The 21,494-nt window shown below is 36.6% G+C and overlaps 1 protein-coding gene and 1 long non-coding RNA gene across 2 annotated transcripts; one reads left to right on the plus strand and one right to left on the minus strand.

Moving 5' to 3' along the window:
• The first annotated feature begins 7,761 nt into the window (after window positions 1–7,761).
• Window positions 7,762–13,540, plus strand: LOC117280180 (uncharacterized). Its single transcript, XR_004510664.2, has 2 exons — window positions 7,762–10,142; window positions 13,010–13,540. It is a non-coding gene; the product is annotated as an uncharacterized lncRNA (long non-coding RNA).
• Window positions 13,541–14,949: 1,409 nt separating this feature from the next.
• On the minus strand, window positions 14,950–17,086 carry LOC104110749 (large ribosomal subunit protein bL34c). Its single transcript, XM_070200691.1, has 4 exons — window positions 16,876–17,086; window positions 16,677–16,761; window positions 15,634–15,707; window positions 14,950–15,206 (listed from the first exon to the last, which is right to left on the minus strand). Exons 1-4 carry the CDS (start codon window positions 17,084–17,086, stop codon window positions 14,950–14,952), a joined length of 627 nt encoding a protein of 208 aa, XP_070056792.1.
• Window positions 17,087–21,494: the final 4,408 nt, after the last annotated feature.

Below are 21,494 nucleotides of genomic sequence, written 5' to 3' on the forward strand. Positions count from 1 at the left end.
ATACATTTAGATATGAGTGACTAACCCTTCTAATCACTTTAATATAATACGAAAGTCAATTTGAGTTCACACTTATCATAACTCAACCTCAACATTCTAATACACATCATATCAAAGGTAGACCCTTTTTCTTTAAGCACTTTAAGTATTGATAACCCACTAGCACATATAAGGTATTCTTGGGAGAATGTATTGCTCTTCTTCTCTTTTCTCTCTTTTTTTCTCAATCTTTAATCTTTTTCTCTTTTCTAACTCTCCCTAGCTATATCTATTGCAATTCTTGCTAGTGTTTTTTTTATTACACAAGTGCATATTGTATGGTTCCACTCAAAAGCCACCCCATTTTCTCCCTAACCCTTCTAGTGCTCGATCTTGAGACCTAAGTTCTTTCAAGGGTAAAGGTTCAATCAAAGAGTTTAGCTACAAAGAAAAGTAGATCGGTTTATAATGCAGTTGCCAATGAAAAGGTTTACATGCTCAAAGGGATTACCAATGGAAAATGTTATCAAATGTGAGAAATTAAGGCTCAATGGGCTAATCAAAGAAATGCATAAATCATCTCCTAGACTCAACAAGACTTATTTATTTTGCTTTGTCCCACATACCAGGTAAAATCTAGACTAACTTAGGATAGCACAAAATATAATCTAGACCTCACAACACACATTTGTAGAAGGCCCATATAGGACAGTTCCATTTCAACTCTCAAGTCAAAGAAAATAATCACATAATCAAGAAATATTACGCAACAAGGCACTAGATGAACATAGAGTCAAGAAACTAAGAGTAGGCATCACATCACACACTATTCAAGTTCCTAAGGGATCAATTTCTTATAAAGACCATGTCAGGAAGGTACACACATGCCAAAGCCTACTTATACTAGCATCAACCAAGTCAAAAGGCAACCAAGTCAAAAGGCACCTATGAGCAATCTAGTCTTCTTTCTTCAACTCTATCCTACCTAAAAAGAACAAAAATACTGTGCTCAACCTATATCCCTTGGGAAAAAAACCAATGCGTGAAGAAAAAATAATGGGGATTATTACCTATCTAAGACTAACTAAAAATAAAAAAATATATTTTTGGTATTTTTTATTGGAACTTAATCCCTCAAGAAAACTGTCCAAGTGATCCACAGGGAAAAGTCCAAACTTTTTTGATTTTTTTTTCAATCAATTATCACTAGCTACTAAATTAAGGAAACTGATATACTAACATTTAAGAAAACTACTACTATTACTATTACATGTCAAAAGAATGCAACTAATGTTATACAGTTATCCATCCCAAAAAACATAGAAACTACCCGGACACCACACTTAAATCGTGCAGAGTCCTCGATGAACATAATAAAAAATATCAAACAAGAAGTGTGGAATGAAAGAGTCCCTGCTATTCTGAGCCATTCGGGTTGTAGTTTGAGCCATCCTCTTCAGACTCCTAATCGATAAGTCCTCTAGTTCTTCCCGGCTCATGCGACTCTGATCCAGCCGTAGTCCCAGCCTCAACAATGCCCTCTATGGCCAATGGTCCATCGACCTCTTCACCTTTTTCATCCCCAAGAGAAGATGCAGTGCATGTGTTCGGATCCTCGAATGAGTATAGTAGGATGTCGGGTAGCAGTCCCAACATTTGCTTTGTCGACCCCAACAATGGATAATCTTGGTGCAACTTCTAGCTGTCCTACTTTGTAACTTATACCCGCTGCATAGTCAAACTCATCATTTCATAAGATGGTGATTCCAGTTATCATCATGTGCATAGCGTGCAGCAGTACTCAACTTCGGTGCTCCCTCAGCATCAGCTCTATCATACTCAGGTACATCCCTCGACAATATGTACTTTTTCAACAAATTACCAAAGAAGTACCGCTTTGTCTGGTTTTGAAACCCGGTATGGTGTATCTCATCCAGCATCAACTTCCCAATGTTGATAGGTTTTCATGTCATCAGAAAGTAAATAAAAAAAACCTCGCTCTCATGCACACTAAATTACGCTCGTAAGGCATGATGCGAGTCTGAATAAAGTTCTGCCAAATACAGGCAGCCCTATGAAAGTCAACCTTGTACATCTCCAAAATGATTTTGGGTCCGAGCCGAGCGAGTCCACTTTGCAGTCGAATCCACTCCACATAGTGCATGGCGGATAGCAGTATATGTGGGACTGCGGTTAAACCTAGCAAATATCCTTAGGTTGTACTCCCTCCGTTTTAATTTATGTGAACCTATTTTCTTTTTAGTTCTTGCCAAAAAGAATGACCTCTTTCCTTATTTGGAAATAATTTACCTTAATGCAATGATTTATAGCCACACAAAATATATGTGTCTCATTTTACACTACAAGTTCAAAAGCCTTCTCTCTTTTCATAAATTCTGTGCCCAATCAAATGGGTTCATAAAAATTGAAACGGAGGGAGTAGTTTGTAACCCCCAAGTAGTCACACAAAGCCTCCCATGACAAGTTCACCCACGTCCCTCGCACCCATGACTCATCCTTCTAATAATTCCAGTTGGCATGCAATTCTTTCACCATACGTAGATTGGCATGCCCAGGAGACTCCAGTAAATGATCTAGCTTCAACTTTTTCATCTGTGCTAGCACCTCCGGACAATTGGTCTCCAGGCAGCCACATTGATACTTATCTCATAAATATATGGATCGTATGGAACAAATATGTTATACCACTTCTCCGCATCATCGCCCTCAAATTGGATTGCTCGATGAGACTGCTTGGGTGCCCTACCAGAAGTCTTCGCCACTTGCTTGCCTTTCGCCTTCTTACTTGCAGTAGCCTCACTATGAGACGGTTTCTTTGTTGGATGGGAAGCAGTGGAAGGCTGTGCAGTAGTCTTAGACTTACCTTGCTTTTCACGGTCCATTGTACCTAAACCTGCCCTATGAACACAAATTTTTAGATACATCACATAAGACCAACTAAAATCACAAATGAGGGTTAGAATGACCCCATACTTAAGAACTAAACATGTGTGCAATCTAAGCATCAACGATCTAGCGCTACCGTGTTCATCATGTAAAACCAATTGGCAAGTGCCTAGGGTACTCAAACTTATCCTTTTTCAATCAATAGAATGTTCGCGCATGCACCATACCTTAATGTAGCACATTGACATCCACTCAACCTTGACAGAAGCATAACAACATGATCATGACCTATTCTAGCCCGTAGTCGACATCAAACTAGTTAATGTACACTACAACGCTCCTAAAAACTTAAAACAACCCAATAATACTCTTACAAGCAGTCTGGCAAGCAGTTGTAGCCCTCGCGCGCGACACTCGTGCCCGTGTAGGATAGTCATGCGACCTTGCTTGTGGCATGACATTCGTGTGAAGGTGGGAAAAATAACCTTGGTGCATTTCCAAACCCTTCACTAGCACCCCACACTTGTTTCTAAGCATACAATATCAACGCTTTGATACTCAGACTTCACCGGCAATCAAAATTGTCTTTTAAATAATTTCTCGAACACTTGGCATGCATATGTTTCGTTCACGATTTTCAAACAATGGGTATGTGGATTACCCTCCCAAATTTGACGAGGTGGTAGGAATTATAGTTTACCACCTCGCATATGTATACCAACACAATCACAACACACCAAACATCCATAATGTTTGCCTAGAAAACCAAGTGATAACTAACATAAACTAGGGGAATTGGGGAAAGGGAGTTTGTGGTGATGGTATAACAAGAGAAAGAGAAGAAGATAAAGGGAGAAGAGAAATATAGAAAATGAGAGAGAGAGAGAGAGAAGGCATCTTGATCGCCGATCGGAGGGGCAGAGTTTGTCGCGCCTGGGTCAGATAAGCGGGGAGAGAGGTAAGGAAGCCTTCTCTCTCTCTTTAGATGAGTTCCGGTTGCACATATACGTGCCTTCTCTCTCTCTGTCAAGAGGCACATATACGTGTAACCGGAACAAGATAGAAGAGGCCTATTCTATCTATACGTGCAACCAGAACTCATTTATCTTGTTCAATTGCAAGAGCCTCTTCTCGCCCGTTGCTTCCATGTCAATTTTCAACTTTCTAACTGCCCAGTTAGCTTTGTGTTCCAACTCAATAGGTAGGTGGCACGCCTTCTCATATACAAGCTTCTACGGTGAGGTACCAATCAGCGTCTTATATGTAGTTCTATATCCCATAGAGCATATCTATTTTTTTAGCCCAATCTTTCCTGTTTGTGCTCATGGTCTTCTCCAAAATTTGTTTGACCTCTCTATCCGGTACTTTAGCTTTTCTACTAGTCTATGGATGATATGCAATTTGCGACCTTATAGTGGACTCCATACTTTGATAGAAGGCTATTCAACAATCTATTACAAAAGTGCATCTCTTTATTACTGTGGAGTCCCAAACCTTAAAAATATTTCTTCCTCAGGCCACTACTTTTGCGTCATTAGTAGGCATCGCAACAGCTTTCACCCATTTTGTAACATAATCCACTGCTAGAAAAATATACTTGTTCCTCGAGACAATGGGAATGGTCCCATGAAATCAATATCGCAAATATAAAAAAATCTCCACCTATAAAATTTAAGTCAATGGCATCTTGTGCCTCCATGTAATTATTCTCGTTCTCTGGTATTGGTCACATTTCTTCACGAATGCATGAGTATCGCTGAATAATGTTGGCCAATAAAACCCCGTGAAATACTTCTGCAACCATTCTATCTCCCTCATGATGACCACCATAAGGTGACGCATGACAGCTGCACAAAATTTATTCCACCTTTTTTTCCGGAATACTCTTCTCATCAACTGCTTGACACATTATCTATACAAAAAGGGCTCGTCCCAAAAGTATAAGTTCACATCATGGAGGAACCGTTTCCTACCCTCAGATGGCATCTCCCGCGGAAGTACTCTACTCACTATAAAGCTCACATAATCCACGTACTATGGTGTGGGATCATGTGTGATGGCAAAAAGTTTCTCATCCGAAATATCTGCTTGAGTTTTTCTCTATCATCAAGATGCTAATGGTTCTCCAATCTTGACAAGTGATCATCTACTTGATTTTCTGTGCCTTTTACATATCTCCAAGTCAAATTCCTGCAACAATAAAACCCATCTCATTAATCTAGCTTTCAACTCTTTTTTAAAAAATAAATACCTGATTGTCGCTTGATCGGTGTGGACTATGATTTTGGTTCCTATCAAGTTGGCTCAAAACTTATCGAATGCCCAACAACCGCCAATTCGTTTGTGCATCACCAAGGGTCTTACTCGCATAATATATGGAGTAAAACATCTTGTCTTTTCTTTGGCCCCATACTACCCCAATAGTACGATCACTAGCATCACACATTATGGTAAATACCAATCCGGTGCTACAACAATCAGTGCAGCTACCAATTGCCCTTTAAGCTCTTCAAACACCTTGAGATAAGCTTCATCAAAATGAAACACTATACCTTTTTCTCGAAACCTGCATAAGAGAGTAGCAATTTTAGAAATATCTTTAATAAAGCATCTATAGAAACATGTGTGACCTAAAATAATATGAACACCCTTCACAAAATTTGGTGGTGGGAATGTATCAACCGCCTCCACCTTCACCTTATCCACTTTAATTTCATTCTTAGACACTCTATGGCCCAACACTATGCCTTCTTGCACTATAAAGTAATAATTTTTCCAATTTAGCACTAAATTCGTTTCTTCACACATCGCTAATATCTTCGCCAAATTTTTCAAGAAATCATCATAAAGATCAAACATTCATCCATGAAGATTTCCACAAATTCTTCTACCATATCGGTAAAAATGGCTATCATGCACCTCTGAAAAGTGGCCGGTGTATTGAAAAGTTTGAATGACATCCTCTTAAAAGCAAAAGTACCATAAGGATACATGAACGTCGTTTTCTCTTGCTTTCCGGATCTATAGCAATCTGATTATACCCTGAATAATCATCCAGGAAATAATAGTACTCGTGCCCTGCCAACCTATCCAACATCTTATAAATGAAACGGAGGGGAAAGTGATCCTTTCATGTAGCTTTATTGACCTACCTATAATCAATACAAACCCTCCAACCCGTTACAGTTCGAGTGTGATTTAGTTCATTATGCTCATTTGCCACAACAATCATTCTAACGTTCTTGGAACATATTGTACGGGACTCGCCCAGTTACTATCCGAAATAGGAACAATAATACCAGCATTGAGCCATTTGATAATTTCTGTCTTCACTACTTCCTTCATGATAAGATTTAGCCTTCTTTGTTGTTTAATACTTGGTCGGTGCGCATCTTCCAAAAAAACTTTATACATATAAAACAAAGGACTAATTCCCTTAATATTTGCAATAGTCCACCTAATAGATCTATTATTCTCTCGAAGTACCCGCAATAACTTATCTTCTTGAAACTGTGATAGAGTAGATGAAATGATAACATGCAAAGTTTTTGAATTTCCCAAATAAGCATAGAGCAAGTGCGATGGTAAGGGCTTAAGCTACAATTCTGTAGCTTCTACGATAGATGGCTTGTGTGGTGCCAATGACAATGGTATGTCAAGTGCTTCGAACAATCTAAGTCCATAAACATACTTACATGTCATATTAAGGACTTGCTAAATTTCCTCCACTAGCTCATCTTCACTTTCTTCTTCATCACCCAACAAGGCTCTTTCGAGGGGATCTTCTAGAGTCATATATGGAGTCACACTTGTCACATTGTCCTTCGCAACTGAATATGGCCAAATCTTCATAGTGGGCTGGAAACTTGAGTGCTCTATACACATTAAAAATATAATGACCCGGCCAGTTGTTTTGAGTTTTAGAACCTCATTCCCCTATTTGAGACTTCACGTAGGTTGGTTTGATAATTTATGACTTGTGGGGATGGATGATTTAGTTCCCAAGGGGATCGAGAGTGCTTTGAAATACTTAGTTCCAAACTTGAGGCTTAAAGTTGGAAGAGTTAACCAAAGTCAATATTATAGGTAAACGATCCTAGATTGATGTTTCAAAAGTTCTAATAGGTTCGTACGATGATTTTGGACTTATACACATATTTGGTTCGGGTCTTGGATGGCTCGGGGTTGATTCCACGCTTCTAGTCGAAAGTTGGAATTTTGAACTTAAGAAAGTTTGACATTTTTTATTTGATGCTTGATTCATAGTTTTGATGTTATTTTTAATATTTTGAGCCTTTGGACAAGTTTATATAGGGTATACATACTGGTTAGTATAATTAGACGGGGTCTCAGGAGACTCGGGTGAGATTTGAGGTAATTTTGGATCATTTTGAGCTAAGTCGGATTGCTGGTTTTCTAATGCCAGCAGTGTGAATCGCAACCACGTGACATAGGTCTCGATCGCATAGAAGGAGAGTAGGATAGGAGAGTTTAGGCTTCGTGGTCGCGTGGAGTGGCCTGCATTCACGTAGCTTGTGTAGTTGGTGAATCGCAATCGCGTGAGGGTTGATGGGATCGCGGGTAAGAAGACGCGATCGCGTAGAAGAAAGGACGACAACCCCACTGTGCATCGGGATCAAGAGTATCTTGGTCGCGATTGCGTAGACCAAAGTGCTGGCATGGGTATTTAATGTCCATATTTCGGGATTTTGCCAATTTTCAACATTTTCCAGACCTGAATATCGAGATGAGGCAATGTTTGAGGAGATTTTCACCCCAAGCTTGAGGTTAAGTAATTCTTACTTGGTTTTGATTATATATCTTGATTTCCCATGGATTTCTACACCTAAACATAAAATTTAAGAGTGAAAATTTAGGATTTTTTTCTGCAACTTAAGATAGTGTATTTTAAGATTTTGAACACCAATTTGGGCTTGGATTTGGAAACTAATCACTTATTTGGACCCGTGGGATTATGGATCAATAAGATTTGACTTTGGACTTGAGTTTTGACTATGTGTGCCTAGGTTGACTTTTTGTTGACTTTTGAGATTTGATTAAAGATTGAAGCTTTATTGTTTGGAATTGGGTTCTATGAATTCATTAGACCTTGACTAGTATTGTTTGATTAGATTTAGGTCATTTGGAGGAAAGTTTCAATGGTCATTTGGAGGAAAATTTCAATGGAAAGGCGGTATTTGAGGGTTGAAGAAATTCCGGGAGGAGGTAAGTCTCTTGTCTAACCTTTTTAAGAGGAAATTTTCTACAAATTGAACTTATATGTTGTATGCTATGTGATTTGTGAGTGACATATATGCGAGGTGATGAATGTATATATGTACACTAAGGCTATATCATGTTTGAGGTAGTTTTAGGCTTCTTTATGCCTTGTTTGGTTGTTTGTTCTTCTAGACTTTGCTTTATTTGATTGTATAATTACGTGAGCCTATTTATTAATGCTACAAATTATGTTTTAGCTTATAACATCTTATTTGGGCATGATGGGATATTCTTGAGATGCTGATACACTTATTTTAGTCGTAGTCATATTTTATATCATGATCACTTATCTGCGTCTTTATTTATTATGTCCTTGTGAATTTTACTGGTTATTTTTTGAACATATACATATATTCGTAGAGATGGATATGTTGATACGTATTGATATGATTATGGCATATTTAAACATTTGAGCGGATTGATATTATTATGGCACGATAATTCATACTGTGCGATTATTGTGATATTGATATATTATGGCACGATGAATTTCTATGTGGTATATAGATCTGTCCCTCCAAAGTTAGGTGATTACCCATATTACATTGGGCCCTATGAGCGCAGGTGATATATATATCGTGTTGAGCACGTGGGACGCGCTGGATCATGTGGGAGCACATAGGATGTGCTGGATATTAGTTATGATTGAGTTTTGAGCATGCATAATCATCCTAGACTCATATAGAAGCATTCATATAGGTGTTACTTGGTGCATATCATCTTTATATGCGGATTTAGCAATTGAATTGTATTTTGGATATCTTGTTTGAGAAGCACACTTATCATATCTCTTATTTTTGTATCTCATTATTATATTTGTTATTTTTGGTTATTTTCTGTGATTGCATGCTATTATGGACGGTTCAAGTTGAGAAAGTGATACTCCCTCCGTTTCAATTTATGTGAACCTATTTTCTTTTTAGTCCGTGCCAAAAAAAATGACCACTTTCCCTATTTGGAAATAATTTACCTTTATGCAATGATTTATAGCCACACAAAATATATGTGCCTCATTTTACACCACAAGTTTAAAAGTCTTCTCTCTTTTCTTAAACTCTGTGCCCAGTCAAATGAGTTCACATAAATTGAAACGGAGGGAGTATTACATTTTTGTCAAAATCTCGCTACTACTTCTTCGATATTAGATTTGATACTTACTGAGTATATTTTTTTTTTTCATACTATACTTTTGGATATTTTTTGCAAATTCTGGTATGGGCACTAGTGGAGCCCAGGAGAGTGTCAGTAGCTGACTTAGGAAACTTGAGGTACTGTTGTTGATCGGCCGCACGCTCTTGAAGTCACCTTCTTCTCATTATTATATTGATATCATACTCCACATGTTATCTCTGTATTATGACTCAGTTGTATTTGATCTTAGTAGCTCATAACTTCGTACTACCAGGTTTTGGGAGTTATTATAGCATTTTCTGCTTTAGTTGATGTTGTGAGATTTATTATGCTTTATGTATATCATAATATTAGTTTACCCTGTATTTATCGTATTTTAGTTGATTTGGATGTTGGCTTACCTAGCGTGTTAGGTTAGATTACATCATGACCATTAGTGATATTTTAGGTCATGAAAGAAAAGGGCTACTCGATCACCCTCTCATCAACATATACCATTCACAAACATCAATGATAGCCCGACCAGTGGCCAAGAATGATTGTCCCAAAGTAAATAATGGGACTTCCATATTAGGTTCATAATAAAAAATAATGAAATTAGCGGGACATATGAATGACCCCACTTGAACCAACACATATTCAATCACCCCTTTGGGGCTAGCTAGAGATCGGTACGCCCAACTGTAAGATCATTGTTGTTGGTCGAGGATTTTCCAACCCCCACTGTTTAAACACGGATAAAGGCATCAAGATACTCGCCCCAAGATTATGCAAAACTTGCCCAACTGCATGCTTACCAATCGAAAGTTGAATAGAGAAGCTCCCTGAATCCTTCGACTTTTGAGGTAAATTGCTTTGCATTCTCGAACTACATTCTTCTGTGAGTGCCACAGTTTCAAACTCAGTTAACCTCCGTTTATTTTCTACAATCTCCTTGATGTATTTTGCATATTTTGACACCTCTCGCAAGATGTCCACCAATGGAATGTTGATTTGCATCCATTTTAAAATATCCATGAACTTCTTGTATGCAGCATTGTCCTTCATTTTTTGCAATCTCTGGGAGAAAGGAGGTAGTGGCTTCGCCACAACCTTTTTCTCCGACATTAACATGAGCTTTAAGGATTGGCCTTGGTGTCACTAAGAAGTGCCCTAGCTGGTAGGATATTTTGGGTGCTAGCAAGTCGACCCACTTATCTTTCCTGATTACAGATAACACTAGCTTGATTATGATTATCCGCCATTATCTTCTTAAGCATCTCTTCAGTACTATCCATCGAATTCTTGGACTGATCAACCTATGAAGGCTGAAACTGCCGTTGTTGAGCTGGTGGTCTACTATGGGTTTATGTCCTTTGATTGCAGCCCCATGAAAAGTTCGAGTGGTTTCTCCAGTTGAGATTATAAGTATCTCCATATTAGTTTATTTGGCCTCTATTTATATTACCCATAAAATATATCGACTCTGGATTTGCTGGGCATAAAGTGCTGGTGTGGCCTTCTCCAAATGCTTCAAAGAATGATTGTACTTGTTGTATCGGTTGACCTTGCTGTTTGTTCAGGACCATAGCCATTTAATTGAATTGGTTCGCCAAAGAAGCCATTTGTGCCAACAACGCAGAAACAATGTCTGATTCTAGTACCTGGTAGCCTCGTGAACTTTATGTCTACCTGATTCTCCTTGCTAGTCCGGATTACTCTTAGAGAACTTACTTAGGAATGCGTAGATCTCATCAAAACTCTTCCAACACTTGACCACCTGCTGCATCATCTACCACTATTTTTGTTTCCAAATAAAGTCCTACAATAAAAGTATGAGCCAAGACTTTATTGTTTGATTAGGATGCGGACAATCTCGAAGCGGTCCCTTGAACCTCTCCCAAGTTGAATATAGTGACTCACCCTATTTTTGTGAAACTATTTCACTTCGGATCTTTGCTCTCTTAACGAATGGGAAGAACCTCACCAAGATTTCCATGATTTTCTTTTTTGGAGATGGGTGGATTTTCTTTTCTCCAGTGAGATTTTTGGCTTAGTTACCGGATTCTTCAAGTTTACAGGTGAGAGACACGATATTAGTTAGGGGAGAAGAAAAGAAAAGAAGAAAAAGAAAAGAAGTAGAAAAGTAGAAAAGAAATATTGTAAAATTTGAAAAACAAAATAAAATTAGTAATAAAAAGGAAAAATTACATGGCAAAAGATGGTTGGAGCGTGTATTACACTATTTCTTGTAGAACTGGTACTCATAAAAAAAGATGATATTTATTACCGTTTAAACAAAGACATGAGGGTTATAGGACCCCGCAAAGTATAAAAGTGCATATGATAAAGTGGGAGAACCCAAGGGGGTGATTATGTTTTTTCCAAATTTTAACTACAATTTTGGCAATGCATTCCATGGTATCAAAGTTTGTTATTATTATGCTTTCTCTTCACGAAGATCTGATTCTTAACAGCTTGTTTGGATGGTTGTTATCCATCGTTTTATAATATATTGTATTGTATTGTATTATATTATATTGTATCGTTTTATAAATACAATGTTTGGATATATTGTATTGTTTCATTTGTTAAATAACATTTTACTGTTTGGTTTGACTGTATTGTATTGTACTGTAACTGATAAGTTTACTAAAATACCCTCAATTGTTTAAATATTAGATTTATCAATAATTACGCATAAAATTAATTTAATAAAACCCCGTTCTACTAATTTACACCAAATATGTCTTAAAAATAGATTAAGCAATTAAATTCATGCAAATTCTAACAAAATTAGCAATTTTAGGTTGGAGTTGGAAGCGACAGAATTTCTGGAAAAAAAGGGACGAAGACAAAGTAGGTTATAGATGAGAGATTTGGAGTTAAAAAAATTTAAAAAAAAAGAAGGTAAACGGTAAAATAGAATTATGGAGTAATAAATTAGGGCATAATTGGAAAGAAAAATAAGAAACAATCTCACCACACCAAATCGGTTGTTTCAAAAAATGAGACTTTTTATTGTTCCGAAACAATAAATTTAACAATACAATACAACCGATTTAAATGAAACAATCAAAACAAACATTGTTTTGAGATAACAATACAATACGATACAATGGGTAACAACCATCCAAACAAATTGTTAAAGTAATAGTGAGAAAGAAAACTTTTGACAAAAATGAAAATTTAACAAAGGTTTTAATCATTATGACTACTAATTTTGAGAAACAAAAACGAAAATTTAACAAAGGATTTTACTAAGATTAGGTTAGAAACATCTTGCTCCCAATATCGGCTTTCTTTATTATGAATACTGAGACTAGTGGAAGTGTATGATATTTGAAAAACATGATTTCTCGAATAGTCTCCTAATATGTGTAGTTGATTGGAGAAATGCTTATTACAGCAGGTTAAGCCTATTGCAGGAGCCTCTGGCTCTGAAATTATCATATTCCTCATAAAACTGGAGTAATTAAAAGCTCATATCACAGTTCGTATCCTGTAAATAAACCTGGTTCAAACAGTAAATAACGTTTCACTTGTGTCAGTAAAATCCCAGGCAATGTCAACGAGATATGATTTGTTATAAGGTATTCATGGAACAAGAAAGCATGATTATCCCGGTAGCTACGAAAAAGATCCAATTTCCAGTTTATTTACTGGTGGAGATCTGAAGACAAGTCTACTCTAAACATCCAAATCAAGTTAAACTTTTCGTTCAACTTTGCAGGAGCCTGCTCATAGACACCTTTCCCCGCAGTGCCTGCATATCTTATCCATACAGTATAAGTAGATTGAAGAGGAATAGAATCTACATTGCCTTTCCTAGATACTAATATAGAGGTAAAGAAACTATTCCGGGAGGAAGTTCAGGTTGATTTAATTTTCCGCAATGGACGAAAGCCTGACCGAGTAATGCCGCGTGGAGGTAGAAGGCCCAAGGGTATCTGGGGAATAAGCATTGGCTATCTCTGTGCCAGTCGCCGCGGTAATACAGAGGATGCAAGAGTTATCCAAAATGATTGGGCATAAAGCGTATGTAGGTGGCTTTTTAAGTCCGCCGTCAAATCCCAGAGCTCAACCCTGGACAGGCGGTGGGGAGAACTCATGTCATGACACATGGACACAGATATACATTGATGCATTGATGCCAGTTTCTGATGTTTAAATAGAAGCTCTTGAAGATGTCAAAATAGTTGTTGCAAGGCATAATGCAGGGATTGTAATGAAGTGATTAATAATGCATCGATAAGTTATCCCATGTTGTTAAGCAATACCAAATTCTATACCATGATTATTTTATCCAATCACTCGAACCAAACTAGTATATTTGCAGTAAGAGAACAAGTTGATTCAATGTATAAAATGCAATAGCTATCAATTTTATCTCACTGGACCTGGTAGAATCATCAGCAATTAAGCTACTGAGAACTAAACTAAGGACACCTCCATACTCCATAAAATTTATCAGTTCATAAATGAAGATAGACTAGACCAAATATTCTCTACTCCTTTTCCTTTTTAACCAAGTCATGATCTTATTACCACTTGTAAATGCAAAAGTTACAGTTTGAAAGCAGGAGGGTATAGCCTGGCCTTCTTATATGAGCTGCGAATTTTTCGCAGCAAATTCATAAAAGCTGAGAACAAAAATTGAAACTTCAAAACAAAGAAGCGGTAATAAGGCTATGAATTCATGGTGATTCATAAACCTGAGCATCTTCTACTCATAGCACCAAATGATTTATATATCATATTCAACTCTATAAGTGCCAAATAATTTCGGCAGCATAGTTCTAATTCCTTATTATGTAGAATTCTGTAGATGCACCGTGAGCCAGATGCAGTGCAGAAATCACAAGAGACTGAAATAACTTCAATTAATATTCAAGCTCACCCAACTACATGCTCAAGCAGGTAAAAAGTTTACAAAAATATAAAAAAACAAAGATCACAGTGAATGACTTTTGAGAAAACAATATAGCACCCACATAACATTCTGCAACATGTACATGCATGTCAAGTCTCCTATTCCCCTGTTTAGTAAAACAAGTTACTTTTAGTACTTTTTCCATTGGCAGAAATGAATAGGAAAATTATTACTCCCTCTGTGTTTAACTAGACACGGAGCTTAAGAAATAAAGAATGATTTTTTAAACGTGTGATCTAAAGCATGCCATAGACAATTGTGTGGCTATAAAATTATATCATTAAGGGTTAAATGAAAAGTTTAAAGTTAAATTGTCCTCAAATATTTAAAAGCGTCATCCTTTTTTGGACAAACTAAAAGTAAAGTATTTCATACAAAATGGGACAGAAGGAGTATTAAATAAGCAATGGTAAGAAAATTTTGATCCCGTCATTGGACCTCAAAAGATGCCCTATAATGAAACAGACAAACCGAAAACCTGCTATGGATTTCTCAGGGTCATTTGTAGACAAAACCTGTTAGGAAGAAGGCAAAAATAGAAAAAAAGGGGATAATAGAAGAACAAACACAAGTACGGCAAAAAATAAAAGGATCAATGAGTAGTGGATAATAGAAAAAATGCAAATTAGCTAGTTCTTTGAATAATACAAATGAAAATTACAGCTGAACCTGTCGCAAGCAAATTTCTGAAAGAGATTACATATTACCAGCAAAAATCACTTATGTGAAAACAGTAAATATCAAGCTCGTTTGCCAGTTCTAGGTGAAGACTTTGGGGCGAGTTCCCATCGGCCCTTTGCACGTCTTCGCTTAATAACAGCTCTGCCGCTGGTGGTGCTCATACGCTTACGAAAACCATGAGTCCGAGCCAATGACTTCCTTGATCTATTCCTCTTAGTTTGACAAAGAGCATACTTCTTTGCCCTCACCACCAGCCCACGCCTTTTTGTGGTGCTCACTCCAATGTTGGAATTGAAACCAAATCCAAGTGATGAACCTAAGCCAGAAGTTAACTACTAAGTTTGCGCCACTCCCAATGCCAATTTTATACAAAATTTTGACCAGAACTACTTTCATAAAACTCGCATTTGTGACTAATGCAAACGCTACAAATTGGAAAAGATTTACACACTAACGGCTATGATAAGGGCAAAGTGATTAGAGTGCTGCATGCTGCACGGGTTTCTCATAAGATCGACCATAAGGATATTAAAGGACGAAAATAATGACGCATATTTAGCTGATTAGATCACAAGATAAAAGTTCAAGAAACATAAGTGGAAAACAAACGCTTTCATTCCATACTTAATACTAGGAAATATCAACACAATGTTAACCTGCATATATTTATCACATGTGAATGCCTTTTGGACCTTAAGGTTTTCCTCGCTTGAGTTTTATGGTTCAATTGTTTTATAATCTACCTTTAAACAAACCGAGTTTGACCATAAAACTAACAGTACGATTCAATATTTTCATTAGCATTCCAATTTCAAACCTATAACGTCCACAATAGAACACTATCAATGAACTGTAGAACGTTGAACAAAGGAAGAAACTAAGTGGACCATGGTTTAATTTCATACCTATTCCTAGGAAATATCAACATAGAATGTTAATCTGCATATATTTATCATATTCCCCCAGGTATCTTCCTTGTTCAAAATTTTACGGTTCAATTGTTCTATAATCTAGCTTTAGCCAATGGATTTTGACCATAAAACTAGCAATACGATTCAATGTTTTCAGTAGCACGCCAATGTCAGATCTAAAATATCTACAATAGACAATCCAAATGTGAATTATGTGGAATACAAAACATCACAATCAAGAATTGCAACGTACTCTTTTTCTCTCCTTTTTGGTCAAGCATTACTATAATACCTTCAAATCTATACGTGGATATAATCCAACAGTACTAGGATAACATAAGCTTCTTTAACCATAATCAATACAATTATTGGTAGTTACAATGTACCCACAAGAAGCAATTTGTTTTATGACAGTGGAGTCTAGGCTAGCTTACGCGCATCTCGACTATTCTATTGAGTACCTAGTAACTCCCCTAGAACAGGTAACGAATAACTTTGTCCACTAAGGCTTAGACAGATGGAAATCACTAGGGGATGTACTATTTTTATACATAGCAAACCATGACATTAGAAATACTATAATTTTTAATACATGGATAAGCATGTATAAAGATAGAACTGCCCTTTCAAAACCTTTACTACACCAAACCAAACAGTCGATAAGAAATAATCTCAGCATTACTAATATACCCTATTCAATACACCCTGCCAAACGACCCCTTAGTGTTTTTTGCGTCCCGTGGGATTGAAGTTGAGCTCATGGTTCTCCTCCCACCTCATTAATCACTAGGCTACGCTGTTAAGTAATTATAATGTATCCACACGAAGTAATTTAAAGCAACATTAACAGGAACCAAGAAACATCAACACATTACCAATCCAATCGACAACTGAAATCTCCAATCTCCACAAGACCCAATTCAGCAAACAGAATAAAATTAATAATTAATTTATCTTTTCCTATTTTCAAATCAAAATTGTGAATAAGATTCAAGTTGCAAAACCAAGATAGAAACTTTTCAGCTGAGGGTGTCGGCGAAAAGGAAAAAGTGATTGAAAATTTATAGGACTTACCGGAGAAAGAAGAAGAAGCAGATAGGGATGAAAGTGCAGAAGAAGGAACAAAAGAGCAGTGAAGCAACCCAGAACGAGTTGATCCCTTAGCAGCACAAGGTGCCATTTTCAAGGATACGGAGCCCGTTCTTGAAGAACCAGTGAGTAGAGAAAGTGAGGCTGATGGCACATGCCTTCCTATTCCTGAACAAACCATTGACAGAGAAGCCATTCTTTCTCTCTTTGACAAACTCTCCCTCCTCGTTATTCTATCTACAAAGGTACTTATGGCCGTTTTAACGCCTTATCTGCAGAGCTTGGAATCGGAGAAGGATAACGGGTCCATTGGTATTCAATATTCACCTCTTTTGCAATTCACACCCTAATCTTTTCTTTTTTCCTATTTACGGCCTAGTCTTTTCAAGTTCTTTTCTTTTTTAGGCAAATACCACTAAGCAGAGTACTTAGTGACTAATTTTATAAATACAACAATAACAACAACAACAACCCAGTATAATCCGACTAGTGGGGTCTAAGAAGGGTAGTGTGTACAGACCTTACCCCTACCCTGGGGTAGAGAGGTTGTTTCCAATAGACCCTCAGCATCTTTCCCTCCAAGAACTCCCGACTTTGCTCTTGGGGTGACTCGAACTCACAACCTCTTGGTTGAAAGTGGAGGGTGCTTACCATCAGAGCAACCCACCTTGACTAATTTTATAAATAATTAAAATAAAAGCAAATTTAAGTATTACAAAGTGAAAGTAATTAGAACTTGCAAACGAATAAAGCCTAAGATTACCTTAGAAATATTAACATATTTTGGATTGAGAATTAAATAATAAAATCTAGCAACTACTAAGATGATCAAACATAATGTAACTCATTTTATTTTCTGGATTTAAAGTTTTCTACTCGTTTTTTTGTGGGGGCAAAATATGTACTCCCCCTATTCCAACTTACGTGATAATGTTTGATTTCGTACGAAGTTTAAGAAAGTTCAAAATTTGTGATTTAAAATAAAATATATATCTTTGCGTGGTTATAAATCATCTCATTAAAGATAAAATATACTTTAAAGTTATTATTACTAATATAAAAATATATTATTCTTTTGTGATCGACTAAAATAAAATAGTAGACAGAATAGATAGTTTATTCTTAAGTTTGAGACTACATTCCTATAACACACCTTTTACACACTAATTTTTTTCAAAATGTGCCTAAATACACCACTTGAGTGAAGTGGCATGGGTGTTTCTAACAAAAAAAGCAGCGCGTTAGTCTTGTACTCCTGTATAAAGTTTGTCCCAACACTTATTTAAGTATCATATGTCAAAATTACTGTATTTTTTATTTGGTACCCAATCCCTTCCCATCATCTTCTCCACCCTAATTATTTGGTCCCCTTCTTAACTAGCCACCGGCCAAGCCTCCCTCCTCTAATCTTTTCTTTTCTCTTTCTCATATTAAACCACTAACAACCCCATATTTAATTTATTACCTCCATAAATTCATTAATTCTTTAAATTTTTTAAACCTTATACAGCTCAAAATTCTTCTGATCTTTCATTTCAAAACTCATTCCTTAATAAGTGTATCTTCATTTCCTCTCCACTGAAAAATCCAATATTGCTTTGAATTATGGGTTTTGCTTCTTTGCATTCTGTTTCTCTAAATATGTATTCATCACTTTTTTGCTTTTTCTATTAATGATTTAAGTGATTTAAACAAAAAATCATGGTATAAACCCATTTATATTTTAGTTCAATATATCTTCAATAATCGATATTACTTCCATTCAGCTAACCCTCCAACAAGAAGAAAGAGGAATTTAAATTTCGTGCAATGAAGAAATTTCAAAGTTTCAGTCAACGATATCTCAAACAGAGCAATATTAAAATAGAAATCAGCCCGAAATGAAAACTACATCCCCGAATGGAAACTAATTATACAATTAGGTACTCACATAATATTTTTTTGTCATAAGTGATGCATTAAAGTTTTAAAATATTTGGTCAAAATCTAAAACTATTATCGGTAGTCTTAGAGATTATATGTCTATAAAGATGGCTATTATAAAGGACTAAATTTTATAAAAAGCGTATTGTTATAAATATTATTATAGTTATAGGTAAAAAGTTTTTATAAAAAAGTAAAATATAACATAAAAATCAAGAAAATAACTTGATTTTTATAGTGAAATGTTGTTATATAAAGTGGTTGTTATATAGAACTAAATTCAAACCTATAAATTTCTTTCCTATAAAAGTTAAGTTCACTAATCGAAAAATCTCTAAATTTTTTCCCTGCTTTAGCTCTAGGAAGCTACCCTCCCTGCATACGGGTGTTTAGCTCCGGAAAGCTTCGTTGATGACAACCCTCCCTGCATATAGGTGTCAATAATTTCTTTTTGAATAGTACTATTTTTCTCGAATGCTGTTCCAACAATGGTTTGAATTAATTGTGATGTTTTAACTTCAATACCACACAAGAAGGAGGTGATTTGTGTGGTGTCTAATTTTTCGCGTGCACAAATTATAGAAGGACCTGGTTCTTCTATGTGTTCCTTATACTACTGTTGCGGAATAATAAATGCAGAAATTAAAGAACACAAGTATTTTACGTGGAAAACACCTGGCTCAAAAGGTGAAAAAAAACCATGACCTACTTCCCAGTAGGATTTTTCCAAACTTTTCACTAAATCACTGAGCCAAAAACTGCATTTACAAAATACTTTTGTAAACCTAGGATTAACTCTAATCCCGTTGTGGCACACAACCTCTAACTCTAACTGTTGCGATAACTTCAAGTTAACTCTAACTTGAATACTCTGAGTACCTATTACAATTGCCTCTAGATAAAGCTGAAAGATATAATATGAAAACACCTACTACAATTGAACTAGAATAAAAGACAGACACTTGGAACTAGTTCTTCTATCTGGTTCATGTAGCTTCAGGTTCGCACACTTGAATCACATACGAACTGCTTGCAAAATGCCTTGCTATTTTGCTCTCAATTCACGTTTAATTTCTGTTTTTGAGCGTCACTTGTAGAATGAGAACATCCTGCGATTTATAGAGTTAGTAGAGTAGAAAATAACTAGAGTTCTAATGCTACCCTTCCTTGGTGGAAGAGTTCTAGTTAATCTCAACTCCTAACTCCTTCCTTATCTTGGATAATGTTCTCGTTGAGTAAGGAGTCCTTCTCCTTATTAATTATGTAATCTTTTCGATAAGGAGATATCTATTATTATGCCAGATTTCGTTTATCTCCTGCATGTGCATCTCACATGCTTTGAATCTGCCTATGTCTATGCCTACCAGTGATGGACCTGGCTTATCCCTGAGTTCCTTTGTCAATCTTCAAAACTATCATTTACTTGGGCTAACAAATTTCCCCTTTTTGATGATGACAAACTCTGTGCTTCCATAAGCTTAGGCCCTGTTTCAACTTAGCTCAACATCAACACAATGTTAGAAACATTTTTCCTTTTTATCACTAATCATCAAGGACAAGGTTTATTAGGTTATAAACATCACTGTTCAAAGTGTAAAGCACAACATTTCCCCCCCTTTTGGCATCATCTAAAAGTTGCATAAAAATGTGAGATAATCAGATTTTAAAACTTACTTATGGCCACTGGGGCTACTTCAAATGCAATCATGGATTAATCATCATAGATCAAGCTAAGACTTTTAACCATCAAAGAAATATAAACAGACAGTTAGAGCAAAAACAGTGAATTTCACTGACGATTGATAAGATTCTACCATAAAGCATAAGTAGAAATAAAAACACTAGAAATATGAGCAAACAAAACATATCCCAAACTGGATCACTGAAAGGTCTACACTGGGCTAGAAGTTTAAGGTTTGAAAGAACTAGGTGCTTGATTTTTGGCTTGGAGGAGTTTCAACATATCCCGAAGAATGCCATCATTCTTCTTCTTTTCTCTTGCCAGCTCAGTTCTGAGAGCATCTCTCTCAGTCCTCACCTCTACCAACCTCTTCTTCAACCTCTCAATCTCAGCATCCTTAGCCCCACTTTCTTGCACCAAGGCTCGCACCTTGCTATTCACTGGTACCTTCTTAGATGAACTAGGTTCTTTAGGAGTGACATGGACTTCATAGTCACAAGCAGGCAGCGTATTTGCCCCAAAATGATCCTTGCTTGTACCAACCTCCCTTTCTTCTTTGGATTATAACTTTCAGTCACTCTCTTCAGTAAGTCTGCGAGGGTTTCCTGTTCAGATGAAACAGGTTCATCTATATTTTTCCCAAGTTGAACCAGCCCTTCAGCGGCTTCGCCAGACCCACTTTCCCCTGTTTTCTTTACACTCTCCTCTACTCCAGCATATTTTCTCCCCAAATAACCATTGCACCTGTGTCTTTGGTTAAACTCACAGGAGTGGGTGAAGAATCAACCACTCTTTTACCCTTTCCCCTCACAGCACTTTGAACACCCTTGCTCTCTTTTTCTTTTTCTTTTTTATTTTTACCACCAATTCCTCCATACTCTGTAGTTTCAACACCTGCTTTAGACCCTACTAGTACAAACCTATTCTCCAAATTTGTTCTCTCCCCGCAACAACGTTGCGAGCAAGCATCTTTACTCTTTTCTTAGAGGTTGGGGTGGTG

The sequence above is a fragment of the Nicotiana tomentosiformis genome, chromosome 1 (genome assembly GCF_000390325.3).
Source record: "Nicotiana tomentosiformis chromosome 1, ASM39032v3, whole genome shotgun sequence".
Classification (NCBI taxonomy): Eukaryota; Viridiplantae; Streptophyta; class Magnoliopsida; order Solanales; family Solanaceae; genus Nicotiana; species Nicotiana tomentosiformis.